The sequence below is a fragment of the Lampetra planeri genome, chromosome 8 (genome assembly GCF_965212315.1).
Source record: "Lampetra planeri chromosome 8, kcLamPlan1.2.h2, whole genome shotgun sequence".
In the NCBI taxonomy this organism is placed as follows: Eukaryota; Metazoa; Chordata; class Hyperoartia; order Petromyzontiformes; family Petromyzontidae; genus Lampetra; species Lampetra planeri.
In genome coordinates this window covers 7,761,934-7,789,490 of record NC_136114.1, presented here as the reverse complement: position 1 = coordinate 7,789,490, position 27,557 = coordinate 7,761,934, and the positions used below count along the sequence as shown (strand labels likewise).

General features: G+C 49.8%; 1 protein-coding gene across 2 annotated transcripts in view; it reads left to right on the top strand.

Moving 5' to 3' along the window:
• Positions 1-10,311: 10,311 nt before the first annotated feature.
• Positions 10,312-27,557, top strand: part of WT1 (WT1 transcription factor) — a 37,674-nt gene continuing 20,428 nt past the window's right edge. Inside the window, exon 1 of one of the 2 annotated variants that reach the window (XM_078596864.1) lies at positions 10,312-11,902. In XM_078596864.1, the coding sequence (XP_078452990.1) occupies positions 11,221-11,902 (682 nt within the window). In that variant the 5' untranslated portion in view covers positions 10,312-11,220. The remainder of the gene's footprint in view (positions 11,903-27,557) is intronic. The other variant, XM_078596865.1, reaches the window with a different exon arrangement.

The following is a 27,557-nucleotide window of genomic DNA, read 5'->3' as shown; positions in this document are numbered from 1 at the left end:
CATCCTGCAATATATGTGCGAGCTTATCCACGCAAATGTGTGCATGTAGGAATAATGGCACAGCAACAGCCAAGGGAGTGAATTCGTCCGACAGCACGTCACCCGCGGAGATGGAGCAATGAAATGAGCCCGTGTGGAGGTGCGAGGTGATGTCTTGCATTGCAGGACCGTGAGAAATGTATACGGCTCGCGGATGCCTTCATCCAGCTGTGGATTGATGATGGCTGATGGTGCTTGTTGGTTTGTATTCAATTGGTTTGTGTTACCCGATGTATCGCTAGTGTATACCCATGTATCGATAATTACATTTTAATGTGCAATTTTGTTGATGGATTGTGTGTTGTTGTCTTGGTGTGGTCTGGAAATGATTTTTTTCTGTTGTTGTGCTGCCTTGCCCAAGCTTTGGAATTGGTGTACTTATGCACTTTGAACTTAGATACTTTATCTATGTTATTAATACTTTTCTTGTGATTTACTTACCTTTTTTATACTCTGCACTCCGATCGTTGTTTTTGTTAATGTCGTTGTAACTTTTTGACCCGCCCCGATCGGACATCTGTGAAAAAGAGCTTCACAGCTCATCGGATTTGTCCAGGATAAATAAAGATTCTGATTCCGAATGCAAACCACGGTGAGAGAGGCTTCTCGGCTGCCACGCTCGCACACTGAGTGGGGAACGATGCAGCAGACGTGAACTTAGGGTTGTGTCACTCGTTGCTCGACGTGTCGCTCCGCGTCCTGGGAGCTTCTTCCGGAACCGTGAGCTTCTCCCATGTGCCCGAAACGTGTAACGAAACGTCGGACACAATGACAAACAATACGCGGTACAACCCGCAGTAGCAAAAAGACAAAGATCCCCCGGTGTAGCCTTAACAGACTGTAGGGGCAAGTTCTGTTAGCAAGTACCTATGAAGGCCGGAACGGTACACGAGGGGGTGTGTGGCCAGCAGCACGCCCGGCCGCCTTTGTCTCCCTCGTGGCGATATTTACCACACATCGCACCAGGTACTGCTTTGAGGCTGAGTCGACCTAGGGGAGGCCCACGACCGGTTCAGATAATCGTCACCGGTGTTGGTCGTGAGCGGGAATCGAACTCGGGTGGTACTAACCGCTCCACCGCGGCTCCCCACCGCACACACAGAGCACAGTAAGCACCATCGCGAACACCTCCACACGGGAGTGATGGCGCAGATCGCTGAGATTGTGGGAAGGAAGGGTTCGAGTTGGAATGCGCGCCGCAAGTGAGTGTCGGTTCGTGGTGAAGGGAATGTCACCGGATGGGCCCTGCTCAGTGTCCCCCTCTCGGCGTGCCTCGTGCTCTCACACCAACGCGGCGCAACTCCCCCAGTGGCCCCGAGATACGCGCGTGTGGACGTGACTGACGCCGCAACGCGGAACAACAACAGCTCCTGTAGGCAGACGGGGAGGAAGACGCGTGGCCAGCAAGTGCACCACCAACACCACCATCTACAACAACAGCAAACAGCAACCGTGGCCACCACCAACAACAACAAACACCAATTGTGACATTTCGTTGTGGTGTTGGTCGTGAGCGGGAATCGAACTCGGGTGGCCTGGTAGCTGTTTTACGCGGTGCTGGTGTGCATCGACTAAGCCAGAAGTCAGCAACCATGCGGCTCTTTGGCTGCCCTCTTTGCGGGTCTTCGGCTGCCTCCTTCCGGGCAGCCGTTAAAAATGTTTGAAACCTAAATCTTAACACGCAATTTAACACGAAGATAATAAGCAATGTATTAAATATGACAGGCAATGGGTCACTGTGGAATGTCTTGGTGAAAATGAAATGTACAGCAGTCAAACTGTATTGTTAAATAATAACTGTGGGGGGGGGGGGCACTAAATAGACGCAGTTTTATCCATAATAGAAGTTTGTTTTTTGGGGTAGATTGCATAAATATAAATGTGTCGTTTAACCTGCTCCACCACCCGACACAGCCAATTAGTAAGGTTTGTCACGTAAACTGAATGTCAATTCGTTACGAGTACAGCACACCGGTGTGTTGGAGAATAAATCCAAAACATTTAGAATCCGAGTAAGAAATTTTTCCAGTAATTACAACCAGCATCATCAGGCGACAGCCAGATTTGTTGACAAACCCTCCTGTTTCGTTCTTAAACAGACGCAGTTTATTCCATCACCTATTTTGTTTGTTTAAGTCATCTGCTGTATACCTGCTGCTTTGGATTATAGTTCTGCGTGTGATGCGGCTATGTTGGTCAAGGATAAAAACAAACAAACAAACAATGGCTCTTCTTCTTCTCCTTTGAAAGGTTGCCGACCCCTGAACTAAACCCCAACAACAGCACCAACAGAGGTGCGAGGGGAACCACTTTTGGGTGCTGCTCGTGTGGTCGCCCTCTCGAGGTATTTTCTTTTTTATGGGCGCTACAGATGGGACCAGAACCCATTCGCGGACGCAGTGAACCGTTAAGCACACACGCAACTGGCCCTCTAAACGCCCCTGTCTCCTAAAGCATTGCAAATCAAGGGCTCCTCCACATTTATTTGTCTTTTTTTTGCAAACCAGCCCTCGCTCGCTGCCATTATTGGTCATTTCAGTGCGGTCAAAAGGTTGAACCACAATTACAAAGGTCACCTCCCACCCCTCCACCCCACACAGGCTGTTGGGGCGAGTGGCGTGATGAAGACCGGAATGGCACACGAGGGGGTCGTGTGGCCAACCCCCCTCCACGACGACGGCCTGGTTGAGGCCTTCATCCAGCAGCGGATAGATCGTGCCTGCTGCTAGCGATGGCGATGATCGTGTGCAATGAAGGTCGTGCACGATCATCCTCGCCAGCGGCAGGCACGGTGCACGGTCCTCATCAGCGGTTAGCGCTGCGCTACGAACCCGGCTACCCGAGTTCGACACCCGCTCACGGCCAACACCCGGTGACGATTATCCGAGCGGGTCCTGGGCCTCCCCTAGGTCGACTCGGCCTCAAATGAGTACCTGGTGTGGAAACATCGCCACGAGGCAGGCAGAGGGGGCTGAACGTGGTGCTGGTCACCCACCCGCTCGTGCGTCGTGCCGGTCTTCAAAGGTGCTCGCTAACAGCACTTGCCCCTGAAGTGTGTTAAGATTCTACGGGGGTTCTTTGTCTTTGAGTGCAATCGGCGGGGGGAGGGTGGTCAGGACAAGTTCAGATATCACACGAATCGAGCTCAGCTCGGAGGGTGCGTAGCTTGTAGCTTGGTGAGCTATTACGCAAACGCTCGAAACAACGATACGTTATGTACACGCTGTACATATATATACCGTACATACGAACCCTGTCACCCGAGTTCGATTGCCGCTCACAGCCAACACAAGTGACGATTACCTGAACCGGTCCTGGGCGCCATCTAAGTCGACTCAGCCTCAAACGAATACTCTTGACGCGACGCGTAAACATAACCATTCAAGAGACAAACACAACCACGTTGTAAACACAATCATGGTGTAAACATAACCACGGTGTAAACACAACCCCTCAGGAGACACACATCACCACGGTGTAAACACAACCCCTCAGTAGACTAACACAACCATGGTGTAAACACAACCCCTCAGTAGACAAACACAACCACGGTGTAAACACAACCCCTCAGTAGACAAACACAACCACGGTGTAAACACAACCCCGCAGTAGACAAACACAACCACGGTGTAAACACAACCCCTCAGTAGACAAACACAACCATGGTGTAAACACAACCCCTCAGTAGACAAACACAACCATGGTGTAAACACAACCCCTCAGTAGACAAACACAACCACGGTGTAAACACAACCCCTCAGTAGACAAACACAACCATGGTGTAAACACAACCCCTCAGTAGACAAACACAACCACGGTGTAAACATAACCCCTCAGGGGACAAACACAACCACGGTGTAAACACAACCCCTCAGTAGACAAACACAACCACGGTGTAAACATAACCCCTCAGGGGACAAACACAACCATGGTGTAAACATAACCCCTCAGTAGACAAACACAACCACGGTGTAAACACAACCCCTCAGTAGACAAACACAACCACGGTGTAAACATAACCCCTCAGGGGACAAACACAACCATGGTGTAAACATAACCCCTCAGGGGACAAACACAACCACGGTGTAAACACAACCCCTCAGTAGACAAACACAACCACGGTGTAAACACAACCCCTCAGTAGACAAACACAACCACGGTGTAAACATAACCCCTCAGGGGACAAACACAACCATGGTGTAAACATAACCCCTCAGTAGACAAACACAACCACGGTGTAAACATAACCCCTCAGGGGACAAACACAACCACGGTGTAAACACAACCCCTCAGTAGACAAACACAACCACGGTGTAAACATAACCCCTCAGGGGACAAATACAACCATGGTGTAAACATAACCCCTCAGGGGACAAACACAACCACGGTGTAAACACAACCCCTCAGGGGACAAACACAACCACGGTGTAAACACAACCCCTCAGTAGACAAACACAACCACGGTGTAAACACAACCCTCAGTAGACAAACACAACCACGGTGTAAACACAACCCCTCAGTAGACAAACACAACCATGGTGTAAACACAACCACGGTATAAACACAACCCCTCAGTAGACAAACACAACCACGGTGTAAACACAACCCTCAGGGGACAAACACAACCACGGTGTAAACACAACCCTCAGGGGACAAACACAACCACTCAAGAGACAAACACAACCATGGTGTAAACATCACCACGTTGTAAACACAACCCCTCGAGCCGAGCGTGGTGGTGCTAACCGTGCCGGTCTTCAAATAGTTGCAGCTCGCTAATGACAGCACTCTCCCCGACGACAGTCTGCTCAACTCTCTAGTGGGATGGTGATGGTGGTGTGTGGGGTGGTGGTGTGTGGGGGGGCTTCTGGTCCTGCATGTTGCTGTAGGTAGGGCGCAATCTGTGGGGAGTACCGTGTCTTCACGCGGCGAGACGCGCGATAATCGGCCCGTGTTGACATTGCGAGGCGCTGCTTTGACTGATGACACCGGCGCCCGAAAGGGAACCCAGCAGCAGCAGCAGCTGCAGCAGAGCCTCGCTTATCACGCGCTCTTCCCCGGTGGTGCCTCTGTCGCCGCTTCATCCCACCGCTTGCGTGGGTGCCCTCTGAGTGTGGCCCTGAGTGCGTGCTTCTGCTATGCGCGGGGCTTTAAAAACATAAAAATAAACCGACAAGATTGTGGTCGTCTACGCGAGCCTGAACCTGCTGCCCACACGAACGCCGGTCCCGGAGATTCAATTTGCTACGAAACCAACGGTGATGGAATTATTCACTCCCAGAGGGCCCTTGTGGTCTGACGAGAAGTGTAAGGAAAACGACCTGACTTTGCAATCTGGAAGGACAGATGTACGAATGAGATGTCTGTGCTTTTTTAATTCGAAAGAAGAATTGGTTTGTTGGTCTACCCCGTTATGATCAGCGGGTGGAAAAACGAGGTTGGCATGGGGCCCTGTTTGCTACGAGGGAATTAATTGCCCCCATCCGGTTTACCCGCACTACTTCTTTGTAGTCCGACGTTTCGCACCCTCCCCACCCATCACCGCCTTGCCCCCCCCCCCTCTGCCCCGTGGGCCCCAGCGCAGTTGCACCCCCTGCACACTCGAACAGCCACGACTCTGGGAACTTCGCAAACAACTCCGACGGTATCGTTCCTGAGATTCGTAGAGGAGAACGGACGATCAGATGTATTTCTAAGCTTTATTATCAATAAATATGAACACTGCCATGAAAAGAAGTCCATAACGTATCAATGAGATGAACACTGGAGGTACTAGGAGGATTAATTTGGAGTTAATAAATTATGCGAGCACCTATTCACATCTAAAATATGCATGCGTTCCCTCCTATGCACAGGCGAGTTCGTATACTTGAAGCACGCACTTCTGTTGTACGATAGATGCTGAATGTCAGTGGGCACTGCACGTTAATGAGTATTAACATCCGTTGGAGCTGGCGATATCAATCATAGGCGCTATCAAAATCTGTAAAGTATATTTGGAGTTTTCTCCCGGTCCTCCGGTTTTTACCTCCACATTTAGAATCGATGTGCGTTACGAGTATTTGTCTGCTATAAATTTCCACATGATAAGCCACTTCGTTGAGCTACACTGTGTAACCATTTTTTTTTCCTAGATAGGAAGTGTTATTTCCTAATTGCTTATGCCTCAAAAGTACAGAAAATGGCTATTATTGCCCACAAACTTTGCTTTTGTGACCAGGACAGTGATATTTTGAAATGTATCTATTTTCAATGAGAAAACGGGCGAATTTGTGTCTTTTCGTTCACATAAAGTCAGAAAAAAATATTAGCCAAAATTAACATGTATTTATACTACAGTAATTTTGGAAATGGGGAGTGCTGTTACTACTCTGGGCCAAAGTTTGAGTGAGATATAGCCCCATGGAAATTCATAGACTTACATAGAGACCCATATGCATACACAGAGACGATTTGACTCACAGAGAGATCCATATACAAACATAGACACCCATAGACTCACGTGCGGTACTATACTACGTGGTTTTGTAGTTTGAGATTGGTGACCCTCCAGTCGCACTGTTCTTGATTATCCATTGGTGTCGGTGGAGATGCCGTTGCCTCATCTGCCGTGCGATGTTCTGATGCGCTTTCAACGCAGACCATTGACCCGTGAGTGTTCCGATGAGATGCATGACACAGTCCGCAACATAGGAGACACGGATGCGAATGGCCCCCTTGTGTAGGGCTCATCGGCGAGGCTTAGCCAGACGCACGGTCTGCACGCATGGATGCACAGCTCGCGATAAGAGCAGGCCCTTATAATTACACTTTTTGGGACCACGTCGGCCACTGCGCTCTGAACTCGGCGTGAACTCTCGTTTATCATCTCACGTGTGTCACCCGCGGGACGAAGCTGATACTACAACCACACGCATCAGCTACATGTGCACGCATATATGTGTGTACTGTATAGACCGATCGGATTTTTTTTTAAGTATACACTTAATTTTTTTTTACCACGCAAATGCCCACTGACCTATTAACCCTTTTCAGAGGCGACCTGGCTAAACACGATAGCGCGTCGAAGTTGGAATTTATAGTCGCAACCAAATAATCTAAACGCGTGTTTGTTTCTAAATGTGTGTGGGGGGGGGGCAAAACAGGAGGAACCCGTAGAAAATCCAAGTGACCACCACGGGGAAGAGAGCGAGAGAGAGAGAGAGAGAGAAACACGCGAATTGAAAATAAACAACAATAAGAAACGTCAGGGAGAAGACCAGTGGCCATCAGTGGACGCTGCAAACGAATTTGTAATGATCGTGGACACTGCCGCAAACAATGGCACAACAAACTTGACTTGGAGCTTTCGTGACTGAATGAATTACTCTTTGGTTCTTTCGGTAAAGTCACGTAGAAAGAAAATAAATTAAACGGAACAACAGTTGAAACGACAGGCGAAGAGACGCACAATCGGAATCACACCGAGACACGGAAAGGTGAACCCACGAAACGGGGAATTTAACGCGCATTGGGCATTTCACGTGGACTGTTCAGAAAAAAAAGTGGCCCCCATGTGTCGCTAGAATTAGGCGATGGACGACACTGACGAGGGGAATGACAGCCACGTGGAGGCCGAGAGGACGTCAACGGCGGAGATGGAGCGATGAAGATCAGTTCAAGTGGTATGTTTGTGCGCACGTGTTAGCATGTACTGTATATGTGTGCGCACGTGTTAGCATGTACTGTATATGTGCGTGTGTGTGTGTGTTTTATATATGGGGAGCGGTAGTGTAGCGGTTAGCGTGCTGCGCTACGAGTCTGGCGACCCGAGTTCGAATTCCCACTCACGGCCAACAGTGACGATTATCTGAACCGGTCCTGGACCTCCCTTGGGTCGACTCAGCCTCAAATGAATATCTAGTGCGGTGCTTCAAAACATCGCTACTAGGGAAACAAAGGCGGTCGGGCGTGGTGCTGGCCACCCACCTTCTCGTGTGCCGTTCCGGCCTTCATAGGTGTTCGCTAACAGCACTTGCCCCAACAGTCTGTTAAGGCTTACAGGGGGATCTTTGTATTTTATGGTTAGCGCACTCCGCTACGAACCCGGCGATCCGAGTTCGATTCCCGCTCACCATCCAATACCAGCGGCGAATATCTGAACCTGTCCTGGTCGACTCAGCCTCAAATGAGTGACCGGTGCAATGTGTCAAGATCAGTACTGCGGGAACAAAGGCGGGGGTTGGGTTGTTGGTGTGCCGTGCCGACATCCATTGGTGCTGACGAACAACACTTGCCCCGAACAGTCTGTTACAGGCTGTACGGGGCCTCTTTGTCAGTGTACTTGTGATGAGATGGAGCGGTGAGATGAATTGTAGTGGCATCGCAGACTCGTGATCGACATTGATTCATGATGATGAGAAATAGTTTTAGAGCTCATCGGATTCCTCCAGTATAAATACATATTCAGATTCTGACATTATTATCATTATATATTGTATCGTCTGCCGTTGTGGACTCTATAAAAAAAAATCGGCACGGACGTTTTTTTTGCATTTGGAAAAATATTTAAACTTTGTTATTTTATTTGTAATCGATTAGGGGTGCAGCCCTGCAATTGCGTCTTACACACCGCTGCTTGCGGAAGAGCCCCGACTAAAGGGTATTTGGTCTACTCTTCCATTCTGCCCAGTCATTTTGAAATAGTGTGGAGTACCCACATTTTACCCCACCGTCCGCATCCTGCCGATCAACTACATGTGGTGGTACACATTTATACTGCTGGGGTAGATGTGGGGAAAATTCGAAATGTGCCGGGTTGTTTTAACTGCCGAGCCGAGAGATCGAATTGATCCGACGATCACTCGATGGCAAGTCAAGTGGGATACCCATCGCAGACTGCGCGTGGACTCTATTGTCAAAGCGTGTTTTTGTTTTCATAGGTAGTCTTAATTATTGAAATTATCTATTGCAAAGGAAAGTTGCGTTTTGATTAATTATAGCGCAGAGATAGAGAACAAAGTGTAGTTTAAATAAAATAATACATTATTTAAAATAGTGTATCTCTGCTGTTACGCTGCGCTTTGCATGAGCCATGTTCTGCCTTGTAACATATACATTCAGTCGCAATGGACACTCATTTTCTTTAAATAAAATGCATCATATATACCCCGCAGGGTTTGGCGGTGATTGGTAAGCTGTTCGCGCACTGCGCTATGAGCCCGACCACCTGAGTTCGATTCCCGATCCACGGCTGTCACCGTGGCTCCGAACTCATTCCTTGCCGGCACTTGCCCCGCGTGGCGAAGTATGGTCAAACAACCCGCATAACCGACCCGGTCCTTGAGAGGATCTTCATTCAACATAAAGACTTACAAAAGGATATGGGCGATGCTTATTACTGTGAACTTTTACACGCACACAAATATTATTAGAGTAATAACTTTGTTACAATTAGATTATATGAGCATCTTTTTTTTATTCAAAGCAACTATGCGTAGTTGAACACGTATTGGAACTGCGTGGCTAGCTCGTATTATAACTTATTTTAATCTGGATAGAGCGGATGATGATAATGATGATGTACATCACTGAGAATATACAAAAGCGCCCTTCGGGCTCACCACTGTCAAGCAGCAACCGTTGATTCAAGTTTGTTTAAAGATGGGCTGGTGTGTTAAATGGTTCTCTCTGATTTACACAGGCAGGTTATTCGCCGTTGCTATGTGTGTGTGTGTCATTAGCTACAGGATATATACTATATATATAACTTACACATACGTAGAGTGTAAAGGCATTTGTCGTTTTTATGATGTGACGAATGAGAGCAGAGCTCTGAGTAAGCACGGCGTCACACACGCACGTACACACACAAAGACAAAGTTACCCGCGTAGTCTTACCAAACTTTTGGGGCAAGTGCTGTTAGCGAGCACCTATTAAAGGACCTATTTAAGGACCTATTACGGCTGGTACGACACACGAGGGGGTGGGTCGCCAGCACCACGCCCGTCCGCCTGTCTCCCCAAGTAGCGAGGTTTACACACCACACCAGATACTCATTTGAGGCCGAGTTGACCTAGGGGAGACCCAGGGCCGATTCAGATAATCGTCACTGGTGTTGGCCGTGAGCGGGAATCGAACTCGGGTCGCCGAGTTTGTAGCGCAGCGTAGCGCTAACCGTTGTGCTACCGCAAAGACAAAGATCCCCGTACGGACTTAACATGCTGTTGGGGCAAGTGCTGTTAGCGAGCACCTATGAAGGCCAAAACGGCACACGAGGGGGTGGATGGCCAGCACCACGCCCAGCCGCCTTGGTCTGCCTCGTGGCGATGTTTTACACACCAGGTACTAATTTGAGGCTGAGTCGACCTAGGGGAGGCCCAGGACCGGTTCAAATAATCATCACTAATGTTGGCCCTGAGCAGGAATCGAACCCGGGTGGCCAGGTTCGTAGCGCAGCGCGCTAACCGCTACACCACCGCTCCCCCCACACACACATTCACACACACACACACGCGCGCATTCACCTCCCTCCCGCTCCCCTCTCCGCACCCCTAGCCTCTTTAAGGGCCCGCCGTGTGGGCAGTTGAGCGGCACACGCGAAAGTCTCCGGCGACACACGCAGACCGCTCTCACGTCTCAATAGCCTCGCTCTGCTTTCTTCACAGCCATCGTCAGAGCGCCGTCAGCCTTTTGCTCCATCCATGTAGCCGCCGTTCCTACAAACGCGTCTTACAGAGCCCGATAGCAGCAACGTTTTAGTCCCGTTACTTTTTGTTGAAGTTGTTGTTGTACACGAGTTATATACCGCTCGTTTGTACAGCCACCGAGGCGCGAACGTGGAGTCGGCACCGACTCCTCGTGCGCTCTAAAACTCTGCGTTACGCAAGCGAAGAGAACACTTGCACACTTTCTGACACATCGGCAACGCAGCGATACAACTCGCGGACACGCACAGACGCGCACATCAAACCAAAAGGGATCTCCATACACGAAGACGCACGCAAATGCCAAGACGCACGTGCGCGCGCTGTATCGAGTTGCTGTGCATCGACCAACTCAGCTCAGCTGTGTGAAGAAGAACCCGAGAGAGACAGAGAGAGAGAGACGAGCAAGGAGAACGAGAGAGGAGGAGGAGGAGGCAGGGAGGATTGAGGCAGTAGGAGGAGGTGAATGAGGAAGGGGACCGGCGCTCTTCACGCATGTGGACCCGCTTCCTCCAGGACAACAAACCGTGCGGCGGGGGTGGCGGCGCGGCTCACGCAGACCTCGGCGCTGCCATGAGCTCGGACGTGCTCGACATGAACACCTTCCTGTCGCCCGGCATGCCCGTGTCCGCCGCCTCGCCCTGGATCGACTTCGCGCACCCGAGCGCCTACAACCCGGCCGCGGGCCTTCACGGAGGGGCCCACGCGCCGGCCTTCATCAAGCAGGAGCCGCCCGGGTGGCCTCCCTCGGCGGCGGCAGCGGCGGCGGCCGCGGCGGCCGCGGCGGCCGCTGCGTCTGCGCAGGAGCAACACGAGGACTGCTTCAGCGCGTTCACGGTGCACTTCACGGGGCAGCTCACGGGCACCAGCGCCTGCCGCTACGGGCAGTTCGGGAACGGATCTTCGGGGCAGCTTCCTGCATCGGTCGCGTCGCAAGTCCCCGCGGCATCGCAATCGGCACTGCCGGCACCGGCGCCTCCACCACCGCCACCGCCACCACCGCCACCACCACCACCACAGCAGCAGTCCTGCAATCAGCCGCAGCATCCAGGCCCCATGGTGGCAGCGGCTCAGTCGCTGTCCTCCATGGCTATGGCCCCGTCGAGTCAAGCCAGGGTGTATCCGGGAGGTGGATACCACCTCAACCCCTGCCTGGAGACGTCGAGCAGAGCCCAGGGTGAGCACCGCACGGAGTTTGTGGACACCGCTGTCGTCGGTCCGCGGTGTTCGCGGTCGTGCTCTCTCACGGCTCGCCGGCGTGTTGTTTTTTTCTGGCCCTGCTAACTCACGCGTGTTTGTTCGGCGTTATGTCCGACACATGGCCTGGTATTTAGTCGGATTTGTAGACGCGTGGACATAAAACAAACACGTAAACGTACAAACTCACGGGCAGATGTTTTAATTCACAGAAAGACGCATTAACTCACAGAATGGTACTCTGCCCACGCACATGAAATCATTGACAAGGGCGTACATTTTTCGTCCCACATGCTGGGAGCTTTGTCAGTTGTTTATGTCCCTGAACACGGGGTAGAACCCATCCGTAGGTTGCCAGGAGATTGCAGAAGCGTATTCTTGCATCGATCTGTGCGGAGCATTTCGGCCTTTCTACAACTTGAGGTCAAATGGAATTTGCCAAATATCCCGATGCTAGCCCCTCCTTAAAGAGTATGCAGACTCATTCAGACTTTCCTGTATAAATAAAGGGAATCATTATCCATTTGTAAAACAAAAGTATATTTTGTTAATTTTGACTTCGCATTAATGTTAGTGTTACAAAGGAATTAAAAAAGTCTGGGTAGTTGCATTTACTCTTTCATAGTTTTGTTTTCGCTGCGCTTATTTAAACTAAAATTTCACTTTAAAAACATACTCGCGACCTCCTCAATGAGCTTTCACCCGGTCATAAATGAATATATTATGTCCAAATAATTCACTTAAAATATCGATTATATTATCAATTTGCACATCGCGTACGTTGATAATCAGCACGCACATTGCCTCTGTATAACACGGGGAGCATCCGCGTGTTTACGTACGGGTGGATCATACATTTTAAAAAGTAAACATAATTTCTGTAACATTATTTTCTGCCCGGCCCGTTTCCCACTCGTGTGCGAGGCGTCTGCCTTCCTGGTCCCATCTCTCTCTCTCTCCACTCATTCCTGTTCTGAGCCATCAAATTGCCAAATGCAAGAATAGAACATTAGAATGTCCATGTCCACTCCACCACAGTCCACCACATCATTGGTCTCACCACTTCAAACCGCCTCTTTCTCGACCTTGCCTCTGAGTCTCCATCCTGGCGCTTCAATGTTAACCGTCTTCCTTCTTCCGATGTATGCATGTATTTTGAACTTCTTTTGCACCGTACGTAGCCGACCCTGCAAATAGGAGGCACGGGCGAAGGGCAACAAACAACGCACAAAAAGAAGTTCTAAAGCAATTACGTTTAAATTTAAATTTTACATTTCCTAGCTCCAGTGGCTTCCTAATATCGGAAGGAAGAGCATTCCAGACGGCTGCAGAAGCGCACCTGAAAGCGCGCGATGCAGTGACCGTCTTTGTTCGATGGCTTGCTAAAAGCTGCTGCGAGGATGACCGGATGACCGCAGTTCGCATGATCCATCCCTGTTGCTTCAACGTTTCTCCACCTTCCTTCTTCCGATGTGGATTTGCTCTGTTCTTAAGAGTGTTCCCAGCCATCTGAGTCGACCTTTTGAGCGCACACCGTACATTACACATTTAATACGTCTGTGTGTAGAATGAGCCCCAGGGTGTTTGCACGTTTTAAATGCATCGCCGCTTCATTGAAGCCGGTGCGCTTAGGGCATCATCTGGCATAACACTTCACCGACCAACAAACGGTGCGGGAACTCTCTGTAAACGTCAATGTTTCATGAAGAAGGCTGGTCGGCTGAAACGTCGAGATCGTCCTTTACTCTCAGTGACCGTGAAACGAAAAATAAACTTGACGTTAAGAGTTCAATTAACCGGTTAGTTTATACCAACTGCATTTTCGCGGAAATGTTTCGCAAGCCCGGCAGGGGTGGATGATGCTCTAGATACTCGACTGTGCTATGAACCCGGTGGGCTGAGTTCGATTCCCCGCCACGGCTACCGTCGGTGGCGAGTGCTATTTGAACTGGTTCCAGGGCCCTGGTCATCACCGACCCCCTTCCCCTAGCAGACATTAATTCAGCAGTGGACTGACATATGATTACAATTGTGTATTGTTCTATTATTGTAGTTGTTCATAGCTGTCGTAATGCCAGCTGTACGGTTGAGTGTCGTTCTGATTAAACCTCGTTGGCAGTGTTTATAATCAAGTTTTACGCTTGACGGGAGCAATGCGTGCTGTGGATTTGATTTAGACCATCACGCGCAACTGAAGAATGTTACGTATGTACTGTCGGGTGAACGCCACAAGCTCGAACCACGTCGGTGAATGATATCCCACGCGCACACGGCGGGCAACATACGACACGCGCGTAGCGTGCAGTGCAACACGGAGCTGTTGTTACAATTACGACTTCGAGAAAAATAAATAGTTCTCATTTCCTACGGCCATCTTGATCGCCATCAGCCACGATCGATCCATCGCTCGATGTGGGCCTCCCCAAGGCGTCGGATTTCTCCTGCACGTGCGCTTGATCTCATCGGCCCGTCTGATCGTTTTTTTCCGGCTTGTTCCCCGTCCTTGGGCCGCCACTCCCTCGTTAGTCTCGACCATCGGCCATCGTCATCACGTCTCGGCAAGCGTCTTGTCCACGCGCAAACTTTTTGTTTTACTTGCCTTAAACATTCAACAGTACAGCTCTCTACGTCGCCTATGGAAGAGAGAGATGCTCTTTGCTTCTTTCGGTAAAGTCTAACTACGTGACTTGCTTCTTTCGGTAAAGTCTAACTACGTGACTTTACCGAAAGAACCAAAGAGTATGGATTCCTGCAGAGAGAGAAATGTTCGCTGAATTGGTTCCCGGCGTTTTCCTGCACTTCACCGAAAAAGAATAATAATAAGAAATAGCAGAGTCTGTTTTGGCCATGACCATTCACTGTCTGCAACTCCGTGGGCAGTGAGAAAGCAGATGCGATGGCTCGGCTAAATTATGGTTTTGGCCACCAACGTGAACTCGTGCGTCTCGTTTGCTCGCGTTGTTCAAAGTCCATGAGCCAAGACCGTTATACAGACGTTACACACGGCATTTTAAACTAAACCAAGAGCTCGTACGTTGATAGACGCCTTCCTCGAAGTGGCTGTGAGTCGGCAATGGGATGGCGTCGTATACATCTTGTAAATGACGAGAAATTTTCGCTTTAAAGCTTTCCTGACTGCAGGGATTCATCTTCTTGGTTCTTTCGGTAAAGTCACGTAGAAGGGAAATAATGAAATAATAAAAATAAAACATAATAAAATAATTATCACGTCGTTTCGGCCACAACGCAAGCAGCCGTCCTCAGGTGAAGACCAGGTCTGTCGGGAAGACAGCTGTCTTTACCGAAAGAACCAAGAAGATGAATGACGAGAAATCCAATCATCATAACAGAATAATATTGCAGGTCGGAAAAGCATACATTTCAAACAACAACATTACAGACACGTGTGCGAAACGCGCGCGGCATCTGCGCATTTTCAAAAAACCACCAGCAGTTCCTGAATGCAGTAGAGATCGGTATTGATCCACTGCTGGATGAAGGCCCTGCTCCTAACGTTGTGCGGGTCGTGGTGGTTATTGACCGTATTCAACCGAAATGGCCAGTGCGGGTTTGTGAAAGTGGGGAGCTTAGACGAGTGAGCATAGAAGGACAGTACAACAATTGATCGTTCCTCTAAATATGTGTGATGCATATGTACGCAGGATTTCTAGCGTGTTAACATGATGGAATTGATACATATCGATTCGATATACGCACTGCAGTATATGTGTATATTGCAGGGCTAAGAGGCGTATATTTTGGGAGTCGGTACTTGCACGAGTGGTTAATTGAGTTGATGCGCACGTTTATTGTGGAGCCTGCGTGGCATTCAGCGTCGGTGTGAAGTTACCCCTGAAACTCATGGGTTAAAGTACGGATTTACAGATATGCATACGAGCCCATAGATAGACGCATGGACTCATGGATAGATAAATAAACGGACGGACGCATGACCTTGTTTTTCGTCGCATTTACAGCCACGTGAACTTAAACAAACACGGAGACGCACAAATATAGACGCGAACTCAGGCAGATGTTTTAAATCGCAGATAGGCGCATTAACCCACAGATAGGTACCCTGCCACGCACATGAACTCGTTGACAAGGGCGTACACTTTTAGACAAGGTGCATCGACGCGCATGAACGTACAAGCACGGGCATTTACAGGAGCATGAACTCGTAAATGATGGCGCGTAAAACTAATAAGACGTGGACAGACGAATGAACTTAAGGGCAGGCGCATTTCACAGACGTGAGAAATCATGAACAAGAGTCTACGCTCACCGGGATAGACGCTTTGACCGAGAATTAGCTGCACGATCTCACCGAGGGCATTGACAGTCCCCGGGGTAGAGTGCGCGGTGAGTCCAGTGAAGCTCTCGATCAGTGCCCGTGCAGTGATTTGTCTCGCACCACGCCGGCCTTTGTCCCTCCAGTTTGCGATGTTCTTTTTTACATCGCACTCATTTGATGCTGAGTCGACCTAGAAGAGAGGCCCACAACTCGTTCGGATCATTCGTCACTTGCGTTGGCCGTTAGCGGGAATCGAACTCGGGTCGCCGGGTTCGTAGCTTAGCACGCTAACCCCTGCGCGCGCACGCACACGCACACACGCACACGCACACACGCACATGCACACACGCACGCACAACAAAAACGCAATCTGTTTCTAATAAGACACGTCAACCCGCATCGCCGCACCTCAATTTGTCTTTCGTTAATGCTTTCCAGGGGAAAACGCGTTCATATTCCGACGGGGGGAAAGGCGCCCTGTTTGTACAGCGATTTGTCCGGCAAAAAAAAATATATGCGCGAGCCTCGATATAATCCATCAACATCCCACGCGCGTTCGCTGCACGTCTCGTGCCGAGAGCGTTCAACGCTCTCGGCGTGCGTATCGCGTGCAGGCGCGTGTCCGTCATCCGGCCCCTGTGACAGTCCACTGCGTCTGTTTGGCAGTGCAGCGAAAGCATCTGTTGAACGGAACAACGACCTTGCCGATGATGGTCGGAATAATAAGAAGAAGAAGTCGAACCCGGTTGCCAGAGTTCTTCTTGATTTTAAACAACAGTAACTGCTGGAAAATATCGGCCCCGGAAGAGGCATTCATTGATCGAGGGGTAAAATATTTAATAGGAGAATAAAGTACAACCCTTTTTGTGATATTCTTGGTTCTTTCGGTTAAAGTCACGTAGAAGGGAAATAATAAAATAATAAAAATGAAACAATGTGATGTTCGTCATGGGGAGGTTGTTTGACCATACTTCACCCCGCTGGTCAGTGCGGGTTGATTAAGATGTGAGAGAAGGACAGGTTTCGATATTCACTCGCCATTGACGTTGGCCTTGGCCGGGAATCCGACTCAGGTATTGAGGTTCACAGCGCAGCGGCCCTAACCACTGCGATACGAACCCAATCCGCCTCGCCACTGAATATTCTACGGAGCCATATAATCATGCCTATCTGCTACATATAATCATGCATATCTGTGATATGCATGATTATATGTAGCACTATAAGTTATTACAGTATCTTCCATTTCTGGGTTTGGAAATTCCGGGTTAACTGATTTTAGTAAGTGTTAGATTAATCAAGGCTGATGATGATGATGTGTATAAATGATCGCTTCACCAGCGTGGTGAAGTATGGTTAAACTACCCCGCCACGACTCACACGGGTGTACGGAGGTCTAAAATCAGCGGTGGATTGACAAAGCGCTGTGAGCTCAATTGCAACGGTATACGTATATGAACACTTTGTCGTATATCGAATATACGAGTAGATGATCGTGTACCTAAGTTGTGAGTATGTACGTTTGTATGCCAGTTTACAAAGGTATTTATCAGCGAGTAATATCATCGGGACATGCGTCCTTAATTCGCGACGACTTTCAAAAATTCGTTAAATTGGCGAATCGGATGAGAGTTAAACATTAAAGTAAAACTGCAAAACGAGTTAATCGCAATCAATCGACAACGCAAATTTATTTCTGAACGTATTTATTTCCAGTAACACGCACGACACATTTAAGATAAAATTTCAATCCTACACGTGGGCAATATCTTTAATCGCTGTGCTTGAATTATACAAAATGTATTTATGATACATATAGGCATAGTAAATGTGCAATACGGCAAAGTGCACTGCGTGGCCATGTGCAACGTGCAGGGATTTAGCTTACACTTATATTCACACATTGATTTAAATATATCATTATATGTAGAGAGTATTGCGTATAGTTTTTACAGGTTTACATGAATCGATAACATAATATTGCTATTGGGTTGTGATACGTATGATAGAAATAGGCTTATCGGAAATATGCCTATCCAATATTAGTAGAGTACTTGATATAATATGTACGAACAGATGGCTATAATAAACTAGTGCAGCACTTGGTATGTATCAATATACTGTTCAGAAATATCAGATACGCACTAAATTTCTCTTCGAAATTCATTTTCTGAATAAATAATATCGTGTGATAATTGCAATACATACAGTACTTGTGTATATAACACATATGTTTGTAATATAGTACTGCACGTGTCATCTACTTTCAGAGCAATAAACGAGCGTTTCTATACATAATACGGAATCAATAATATTGCTGATGCCACTGTCACGGTATTGGGCTTAGTTGTGAAATTACGGCGAACAAAAGTCGCTTACACGCACAGGTTTAGCGACCGATTGTTACTTTCTCTTATGTAGAGTTGAATTTCTTTCGCGCCGTACATAGCCGACCGTCCTAATCGAAGGTTGCGCTTGAGGAGGCCGTCATCCCGCAGTCGATTGACCATGGCTGATGACGATGACAAAGATCCCCTGTAACAGACTGTTGGGGCAAGCGCTGTTAGCGAGCTCCTATAACGGGCTGGGACGGCACCACGCCCGGCCGCCTTTGTCTCCCCTGTGGCGATGTTTACGCTCCCCCCCTACACCAGGTACTCATTTGAGGCTGAGTCGACCTAGGGGAGGCCCAGGCGCGGGACTGTGGTGGTGACGAGACGAATGTTTTTTGGCTCCGGTCCTTGTTTGTTATCCTTGGATTAGCGCGGGTGAGTGTGGTTGTGGTATTTAAAGTCTTCTCCGTGTCTCCTGTGTGTGTGTGTGTTTTAAGTTCACAGCTGAGTGTGCGCGCGTATAAACAATGACAAGGATCGCCCTTGCAGCCTTGCAAGGGGGCATCTTTGTAGGAACAATTACAGACTGCATGGACAACAACATACTGCTAGCGAGCAGCGCTGAAGGGTCGGCACAGCACACGAGGGGGGGTACGGGTGGCCAGCACCACCCCCGGCCGCCTTTGTCTCCCCATTGGCGATGTTTACACCCCTCCCTACACCAGGTACTCATTTGAGGCTGAGTCGACCCAGCGGAGGCTCAGGCGCGGTTCACGGTGTTGGCCGTGAGCGGGAATCAAACTCGGGTGGTTGGGGTCGAGGTTCATCTCGTTAGTCGCTGCACTCCCGCTCCCAACATCGACACGCACACAGATTGCACACACGAGTACACACACACACACCACGTACACACACACACACACACGTACACACACGTACACACGTACACACACATCCCACGTACACACACACCACGTACACACACACACACCACGTACACACACACGTACACACACGTACACACGTACACACACACCACGTACACACACACACACCACGTACACACACGTACACACACCACGTAGACACCACGTACACACACACACCACGTACACACACACACTACGTACACACGTACACACACACCACGTACACACACACCACGTACACACACACACCACGTACACACGTACACACACATCACGTACACACACACACCACGTACACACACACACACCAGGTACACACACACACACCATGTACACATGTACACACACACCACATACACACACACACCACGTACACACACACCACGTACACACGTATACACACCACGTACACACACACCACGTACACACACACACCTCGTATAATCGTTACCTGTGAATAATTTCGCGCTCTGTGCAGTTATCCTTTGCTTACGATTGTCCACAATTGTATTGATTTGTATTTGGATTTTTTTCTTTGCAACACTTTCGTCAATCCTAATGTCTAGCGAAAGTTAATTTCATGTTAACCTCTGTTGTAAAGAAGTGCATTCGAACGATGTGTGTATATTTTATAAATGTTAATGCATTCGAGGTAATTGATAACTTCCTAATTGGAATCACGGCAGCTTCGTCCCATCGCGGAACCGCGAGAGATGGCGACGGCCTGGGGAGAAGCCTTCATCCAGCAGTGGATAGCTCATGGCTGCTGCTGCTGCTGCTGATGATGATGATGATGATCATCATCATAACAACAGCCACAATTTAAATGCGAATGTAACGTCGAAATGCAACCGCATCCGGGGACGACGATACGTATCGCAGAGTTCAATATTAAACACAGCGCACGATGGTTAAGTTCTACGCAATTAATAGAGTCATTAACTCGTGCACACACACAAATACATGAAGAATAACACGAATACAAAGGCAGAGTGACTGCGTTGGCAGCGGTGTACAGAGTCAAAATCAAACGCGTTCGTTACTCATTAACAGCGTTGCCCCCCTTGCTCAAGGCGCATTGCCCAAATCGTTCTCTCTGTGGCCGTGTTCTGCGCATTGCGAGACGCGCTGACGTCTGCAGCACGACTTGTAACGCCCCACGAGAGTAGTGGGACTCCGATGACACTGGGTGCGCGTGTTGAGGTGCGTCTTAGAATGCGGAGAAGACGCCAACGCGTGTCTGAATCTGTTGCACGGCAGTAACAACGACAATCGCGAGTTAAAAAAAGGAACGTGCAAAACATACACACCTAGAAATGTATTTTATACATCGTGACATGTATACACACATCGTGATATATAGACACACATCGTGATATATACGGACACATCGTGATGATGGAGAAACCGGTGGCGGTTCCGAGACCCAGCCACCAGAACAACGTAACTACCCAACGCCACGCGTACTGTCAATACACAACAACCGCCATTCGCCACTAAGTGGCGGTGACGTCACCACGACGCTTGTACCAGGCCATGTGCACCTTGAGGCCACGTGAAGTGTCGAACGCCCGCTGGCAGGAAGTCACGGGGCAGACCCAGCAGGTGCCACGGGTCAACTGACTGAGATGACCGAGATGACTGGCTGATGCACCACCTGTGCCCCCTACTGTGCCAACTTGCTGTGCTTTAGCCACCCGGCGCTCCGCTCGTTGTTGTGAGCGTCGCTCCTCCGCCCTCCGCTGTTGTTGGAGGGCGACTGCCTCCAACTACCCAGTAGCGTCCTTCACGAGCCTCCTCCACAGAGGCCGATCTTGACACCGCTGGTACCAGTCATCGGCAAGTCCACTCAGCTCCACGTCCTCCTGTACCACATCACTCCATCTCTTCTCTAGCCTGTGCCGCGCCCGTTTAGCCCCCTCGATCCGGCCGAACAAAAGCTGTTTAGGCATGCGGTGGCTGGGCATGCGGGCTACATGACCCAGCCAACGCAGCCTTGCCTGCCGGAGGAACTCACCGATGGGACTTTGCCCAAATCTTTCAAGGATTTGTGAGCTCCTCAGACAATCCAGCCTGGTTAAACCCAGGATGGATCATAGGCAGGCCAGCCTAAATGTTTCCAACCGGGGGGGGTCCACGTTTCGCAAGCGTAGAGAAGAGAAGGCAACCGATAAAAATATATTGCCGCTCGACTGATTCGGAGTGAGACCTCTGCTGTTAAACTGGAGCCGGTCATAAGCACACTGCCCAGGTATGGGAAACTCCACTCTCTCCACTACTGCCCCATCACCGATTGGGAGTTGTGGGGGTGGAGTGTCCGATGGTACAAAATACCCAGGCAGGTGCTTAGTTTTGGTGGGGCTGATGGTAAGGCCCCACCTCTTAGTGGCATGCTCCAATCTCAGCAGCAGCGTCTCCAACTCCTCCTCTGAATGAGCAGCTATTACCAAATCATCGGCATACATAACGTGGCTGACCAATAGGGAGCCATCCCTTGATCGCACCCGGGCATCGATCAGCCTGCCATTATATCTGTACCAAATGGAAATTTCCTCGGTACAGCTATTGAAGGCTTCACGAACTACGTGGTCAAAATAGATGTTAAATAATGTGGGAGCCAGAGGACATCCCTGTCGAACCCCAAGGTGTACAGGGAAAGGCTCTGACTCCCGGCCACGTAGTTTTACCCGGGCTCGCTCACCATCATGAAGATCCTTAATGATCATGAGCAGAGGGTCAGGGACTCCAAAAGCACGAAGAACAACCCAGAGCCCAGGCCTATTGATGGTATCAGGCCTTGACCAGGTCAATAAAGCAGAGATGTAGGTCTTGTTGGAATTCCCTATACCTCTGCTGTAGCAGACGGACAAAAAATATGGCATCTGTGCAGGACCACCCTTTCCTGAAACCGCATTGGGGCTCCGCAAGCCTCTCCTCAGCGTGCCTAGCAAGGCGATGTTGAATAATCCTTGCCAGGACCTTTCCCGGCACACTGAGGAGTGAGATGCCCCTGTAGTTGTTACAGTCTGTGCGGTCCCCCTTTTTAAAGAGGGGGACCACCAGGGCATGCTTCCAATCCTGCGGAACCCATCCAGTGGTCCAGACTGTTGTTATGATGTCATATAGGGCAGTCTGTGTACAAATGCCACCCTCCCTCAGCATTTCGCTTGGGAGATCATCTCTGCCCGGTCCCTTTCCTGGTCTCAGACTCCGGATCGCCTTCAGTACTTCCTCAACAGATGGCACCTCAGCCAGCCACTCACAGGGGGTGACTTCTTCCAATATTTGAGGCACCGCAGCCTCAGCAGGGTTATCCCCACTTTGTGCCATGATGTTTTCCTGGCTGAGGGATTTCCCCTCCCCCAGGACCTCATAGAAATGCTCAGCAAATCTGCAAACCTGTTCCTGGGGATCGGAGATTGGATCACCGTTTTCCCCCTAATTATGGTAATAGGTGTTGCGCTGCAAGTTACTTTTTTGATGGAGTTACATAGTGATTTGTGATCACGGGCCACTGAGGCAAACTCCATCTCCTCAGCAACCCGCGACCACCACCCATCCTTGCAGTGCCTTACAGCTCTCCGAACCTCCGAGCGAAGGCTGCGGTAAACCTCCTCATTCTCTAACGTGGGATGCTATAGCCGATGAGAGTGGACCTGTGCCTTTTTCTCAACTATCCTGAACACCTCCTCTGTCAGCCAAGGTATCTGGGGAGGTCTGGATCGCGTACCCAAAGCAGCCATTGCAGCTGCATGAGTCACAGTCCTAAACCTCGCCCATTTAACCTCGACATCAGGAGGAGTGGGGGACGATGCCAACCCCAGCTGCAAGCGATGATGAGATTCTCGCTTGCAACTTTCATCAGCTAACTGAGACCAGGCCACTTTAGGTTGGAATGGGGTCCTGGGTGTACACCCACCACCGGAGTGGAAGAACGTCAGGCGCATCTTACAGATGACTAGTCGATGGTCAGAGGGCAGATCTGCTCCACGGTAGGTCCTGGTGTCAAGGACATGGGCTCGCATCCGCTGGTCCGTCACTATGTAGTCCAGCAGATGTTCTTGCTTGGACCCGGCATGCATCCATGATGTTGTGTGGAATCGCCGATGCCGGAAGAGCGTGTTGGTAATTACAAGCCCATGGGCTGCGCAAAAATCTAGCAGCCTCCTACCGTTGTTATTGAGCTGATCTGGCCATTCCTTCCAATCACTCCAGACCAGGTGCCAGCAACATGACCAACTCGGGCATTGAAGTCACCCAACAAGATGACTCTGTTCCGAGTGGCCACTTTTGCCAGCACCTGTGACAGGAGGTCATATAAGGCATCTGACTAATCGGCTTTGCCTGCATCCCTCCACGGATGTTCGTCTTCAGTGGGGGCATAAGTAACCACGACCACCACTCCTGGCCTCCGGTTGATGGGAAGGCGAGTCCAAAGTAGCCTGGGGCTTACAGCTTCCCACACCTCACCGCCACGCTCCCACGCCCACTTCATTATTTTGTTCAAAAGAAGAGCCACACCCTGTTGTTTGGCAGTCTCCTGCCCCGAGTAGAGGACTGTCCACCCCTCATGGTGGCAGGAGCCAGAACTGGTCCACCGGACCTCCTGAATGCCACAGAGATCCAGGCGGTACCGGTCCAGCTCCCGACAAAGGAGTGGCAGAATCTCCTCCGCAGTAAGCGTTCGAACATTCTACGTGGCCACACAAAGTGGCTTTTCGTTGTTTCTGGAGGAGCCCCGAGTGTGAAGATTCAGTCTTCTGGCTCCGCCAATTGGGGTTTGGGCAGGAGACGTCATAGCAGAGGTCGCAAACAGTTTTTGATTCCTTACCCGTACCCGGTCGCACCAGGATCGCAAACGGGTACCCGTACCCTACCCGATACCCGGCTACCCGTAGCCGGCCGGGTATCGGGTAGGGTACGGGTATCAGGTACCCGATTGCGACCTCTGAGATGAAGCCATGTTGCAGGCGCGGGTGGGTTGATTCTAGGAACTTGAATTGTGAGAAGAGACAAGACGTTGGGAAATGAGTGACAAACGGTGACTCACCAGTGACTCACGGCCGACCCGTACCCATACCCGGCCGCACCAGGGTCGCAAACGGGTACCCGTACCCGGCCGGGTATGGGTAGCCAGGTTTCGGGTAGGGTACGCTTATCGGGTACCCGATTGCGACCTTTGCGTCATAGACGCCTGTCCCCCCGGGGCCTCCGGCACAAGCTTATTAGTTACATATTTATGTTTAAGTCGTGGTTTCGTGGTAATGAATTGATGGTGGAGGGGTTACCAGCATCTCGCACCCGTCCAGAGCCTCCGTTTAGCCACTGTGGTGGTCACAGACGCCATGAGGGGAGAGGCCAATAGGCATTGGCCCTCCCCCCACAGCACTGTCCACGACAGAGTTGCCCGTCCGGCACCACGAGGAGGTAGGGGGTTGTTTTGCCGGACTACTACACACTCACTACTACACACTCACTACTACACACTCACTACTACACACTACTACACTCACTACTACACACTCACTACCACACACTCACTACTACACACTCACTACTACACACTACCACACACTCACTACACATTTACTGCTACACACTACTCGCTGCGACAAACTCACTACTGTACATGTGCATGTTGAACTTCTTTCACACCGTACACAGCCAACCACTCTTATTGGAGGTACGGGCTGGGGAAGGACAACAAACTGAACACAAAAAGCAGTTCTAAATAAATTAGTTTTCAAGTTAGACGATTTAAACTTGCATCGTCCCAGTGACTTCCTAATATCGGAAGGAAGAGCGTTCCAGACGGCCGCAGAAGCGCATCTGAGCCAAAAGCCGCTGCAATGAGATGCCAGGAGAAGCACCGATATCGCACTCGGAACCGAATGAATGATGATGGCAATGTCACTTCACTGCTAAGCGAAAACCTCACCATGCTGTGTCGGCTATGGGGGCCGTTTGACCATACTTCCATACTTCACCACGCTGGTCAGCACGGGTTGGTGAAGGAGTGGGGTTCAGAACGGGTTCAGATGCCACTCGCCGTGGGCGAGAATTGGGCCACCGCTTCAGCCCGATCCACACACTACGTCAGAATGAACGCGTTATTTGTTATATTACTGCACCGTATTCAGTGCTTCGTTTTTTTTAGCCGGTACAGTCCAGAACCCTCTCTTATAGCATTATTTTGTCATCACGATGCGGAGAGTCTTGCCATAATATCGGAATAGAGTGCGCAAAAATACTGCAGCGCTCTAGTGGTAGTGCCTTACGCCGATAATCCTAACTCCATACGCGATACGGTCTCGTGCGCACGCTTCAAACTCGGCAGACGCCGGCAACAAAGCAACGCAATGGAAGTCCCCTGCAGGGCAACGGTGACGTTGATGGATGGACTTGAGAGCCGAGGTGGCTGCTCAGATGATTAGAGAAAGCGGCGCGTGTCACCGCTGGACACAAGGCAGAGCCGAGACGCCCCGCGCGGCCGTAAACACGGAGAGAGAGCAACGTTCTTGCATTGATGGCGACACAAACAAAGACAACGGTCCCCCGTATAGCCCTTCACAGACTATTGTTAGCGAGCACCTATGAAGGCGAGGGAGTACGTGGCCAGCACCACGCCATTAGTGGCGATGTTTACACACCGCACCAAGTCCTCGTTTGAGGCTGAGTCGACCTAGGGGAGGCTCAGATCATCGTTACTGGTGTCGACCGTGAGCGGGAATCGAACCCGGGTCGCGGGGTTTGTAGCGCAGTGCTCTCACCGCTCTGCCACTGATCACCATACAACACACACACACACACGCACCTTATTGACGGCTACGATTATGATGATTTTGCTAAGTATACCGTTGATGGTGATGATTTTTGGCGATGATTGCGTTTGTAATGATATTTGATGATGACACTGATGAGAATGATGATGACTTCGTGACTAAGGCTTTGCTTGATGATCAGTTTGTTACTGTTGATTGACGACGATGTTTGTATGTGCTATGAAGAAGGGCCATTGCGCTGAAACGTCGTTTAACATGGATTTTATTATTTTAAGGCAGCGTTGTTGACTCGTGTGTTGAGTTTTTTTCGGGTGGCTAAGGCTTCGTGCTGCTATTGATTTTGACCGAAACGATTGGGTGACGAAAGCCGTTGTTTGATGATGATGACGAAGTTGTGACTGTGTGGCTGGTGATGCCGCCGCTGCTGCCGCTACTGCTGCTGATGATAAAGTTGCATGAACTCTGTCTTTCACGTTGGCGTGCACAAGGCACAAAGGCAATTTTTTAAAACGCAAGGATCATCTCTGCACCCACCTTTGTACCGCGTTCACCAAAGCTCCCAGGGGAAAGTAAAACATTAAAAGCGAACACGGGCGGTGGGATAAATGTGGGGTTTTTGCCTTCCCACCTCTCATCAACAGAGACAAAGTGTTGCAGTAACATCTCAAAGAAATCCAACAGAAATGACAACTTGACTTTAAATTTGCTTCTATTACAAAACCACCCGCAACGCACCGGGTTGAGCCTGGATATTTGTGCTTTCAATGGTGACCACCATGCACAGCAGGGGTCATCGGCCACTGCGGGGCTGTGCTATCTGTCTCTACTTATATGTCTTTCTATATGTCTCTGGTTCTGTGTTTTATCTCTCTCTCAAATTTAGCATTCTCAGGAAGAACGTAATCAACCAGGTTGGGTGTTGACTGTTATGTTATCCGACTCTCTGTTGTATTACATTACATTTCTAAGTATACTAGATTTGTGTTTCTATTTCAGATCATTGCTTGTGTTGCAATATAAACGTCGTATGCTAGTATTTAATTTATTACTTTCTCTTTTCACGTGACTTTACCGAAAGAACCAAAGAGTAATTCCTGCAGTCACGAAAGCTCCAAATTAAGTTTTTACCCCGTGGGGTTGAGAGAGCGTGGGGACGCCCTCGTCCACGTGCACGAACAGACACAGAGTCACAAACATGCGTAAGATGTGGTGGTTCTGTTTGCTTATCTCGTGCGGATCATGCAGAGCAGGCATCAGCGTGCATCAGCGACTCCGTTCTGTAGACTGTGCTGCCGTG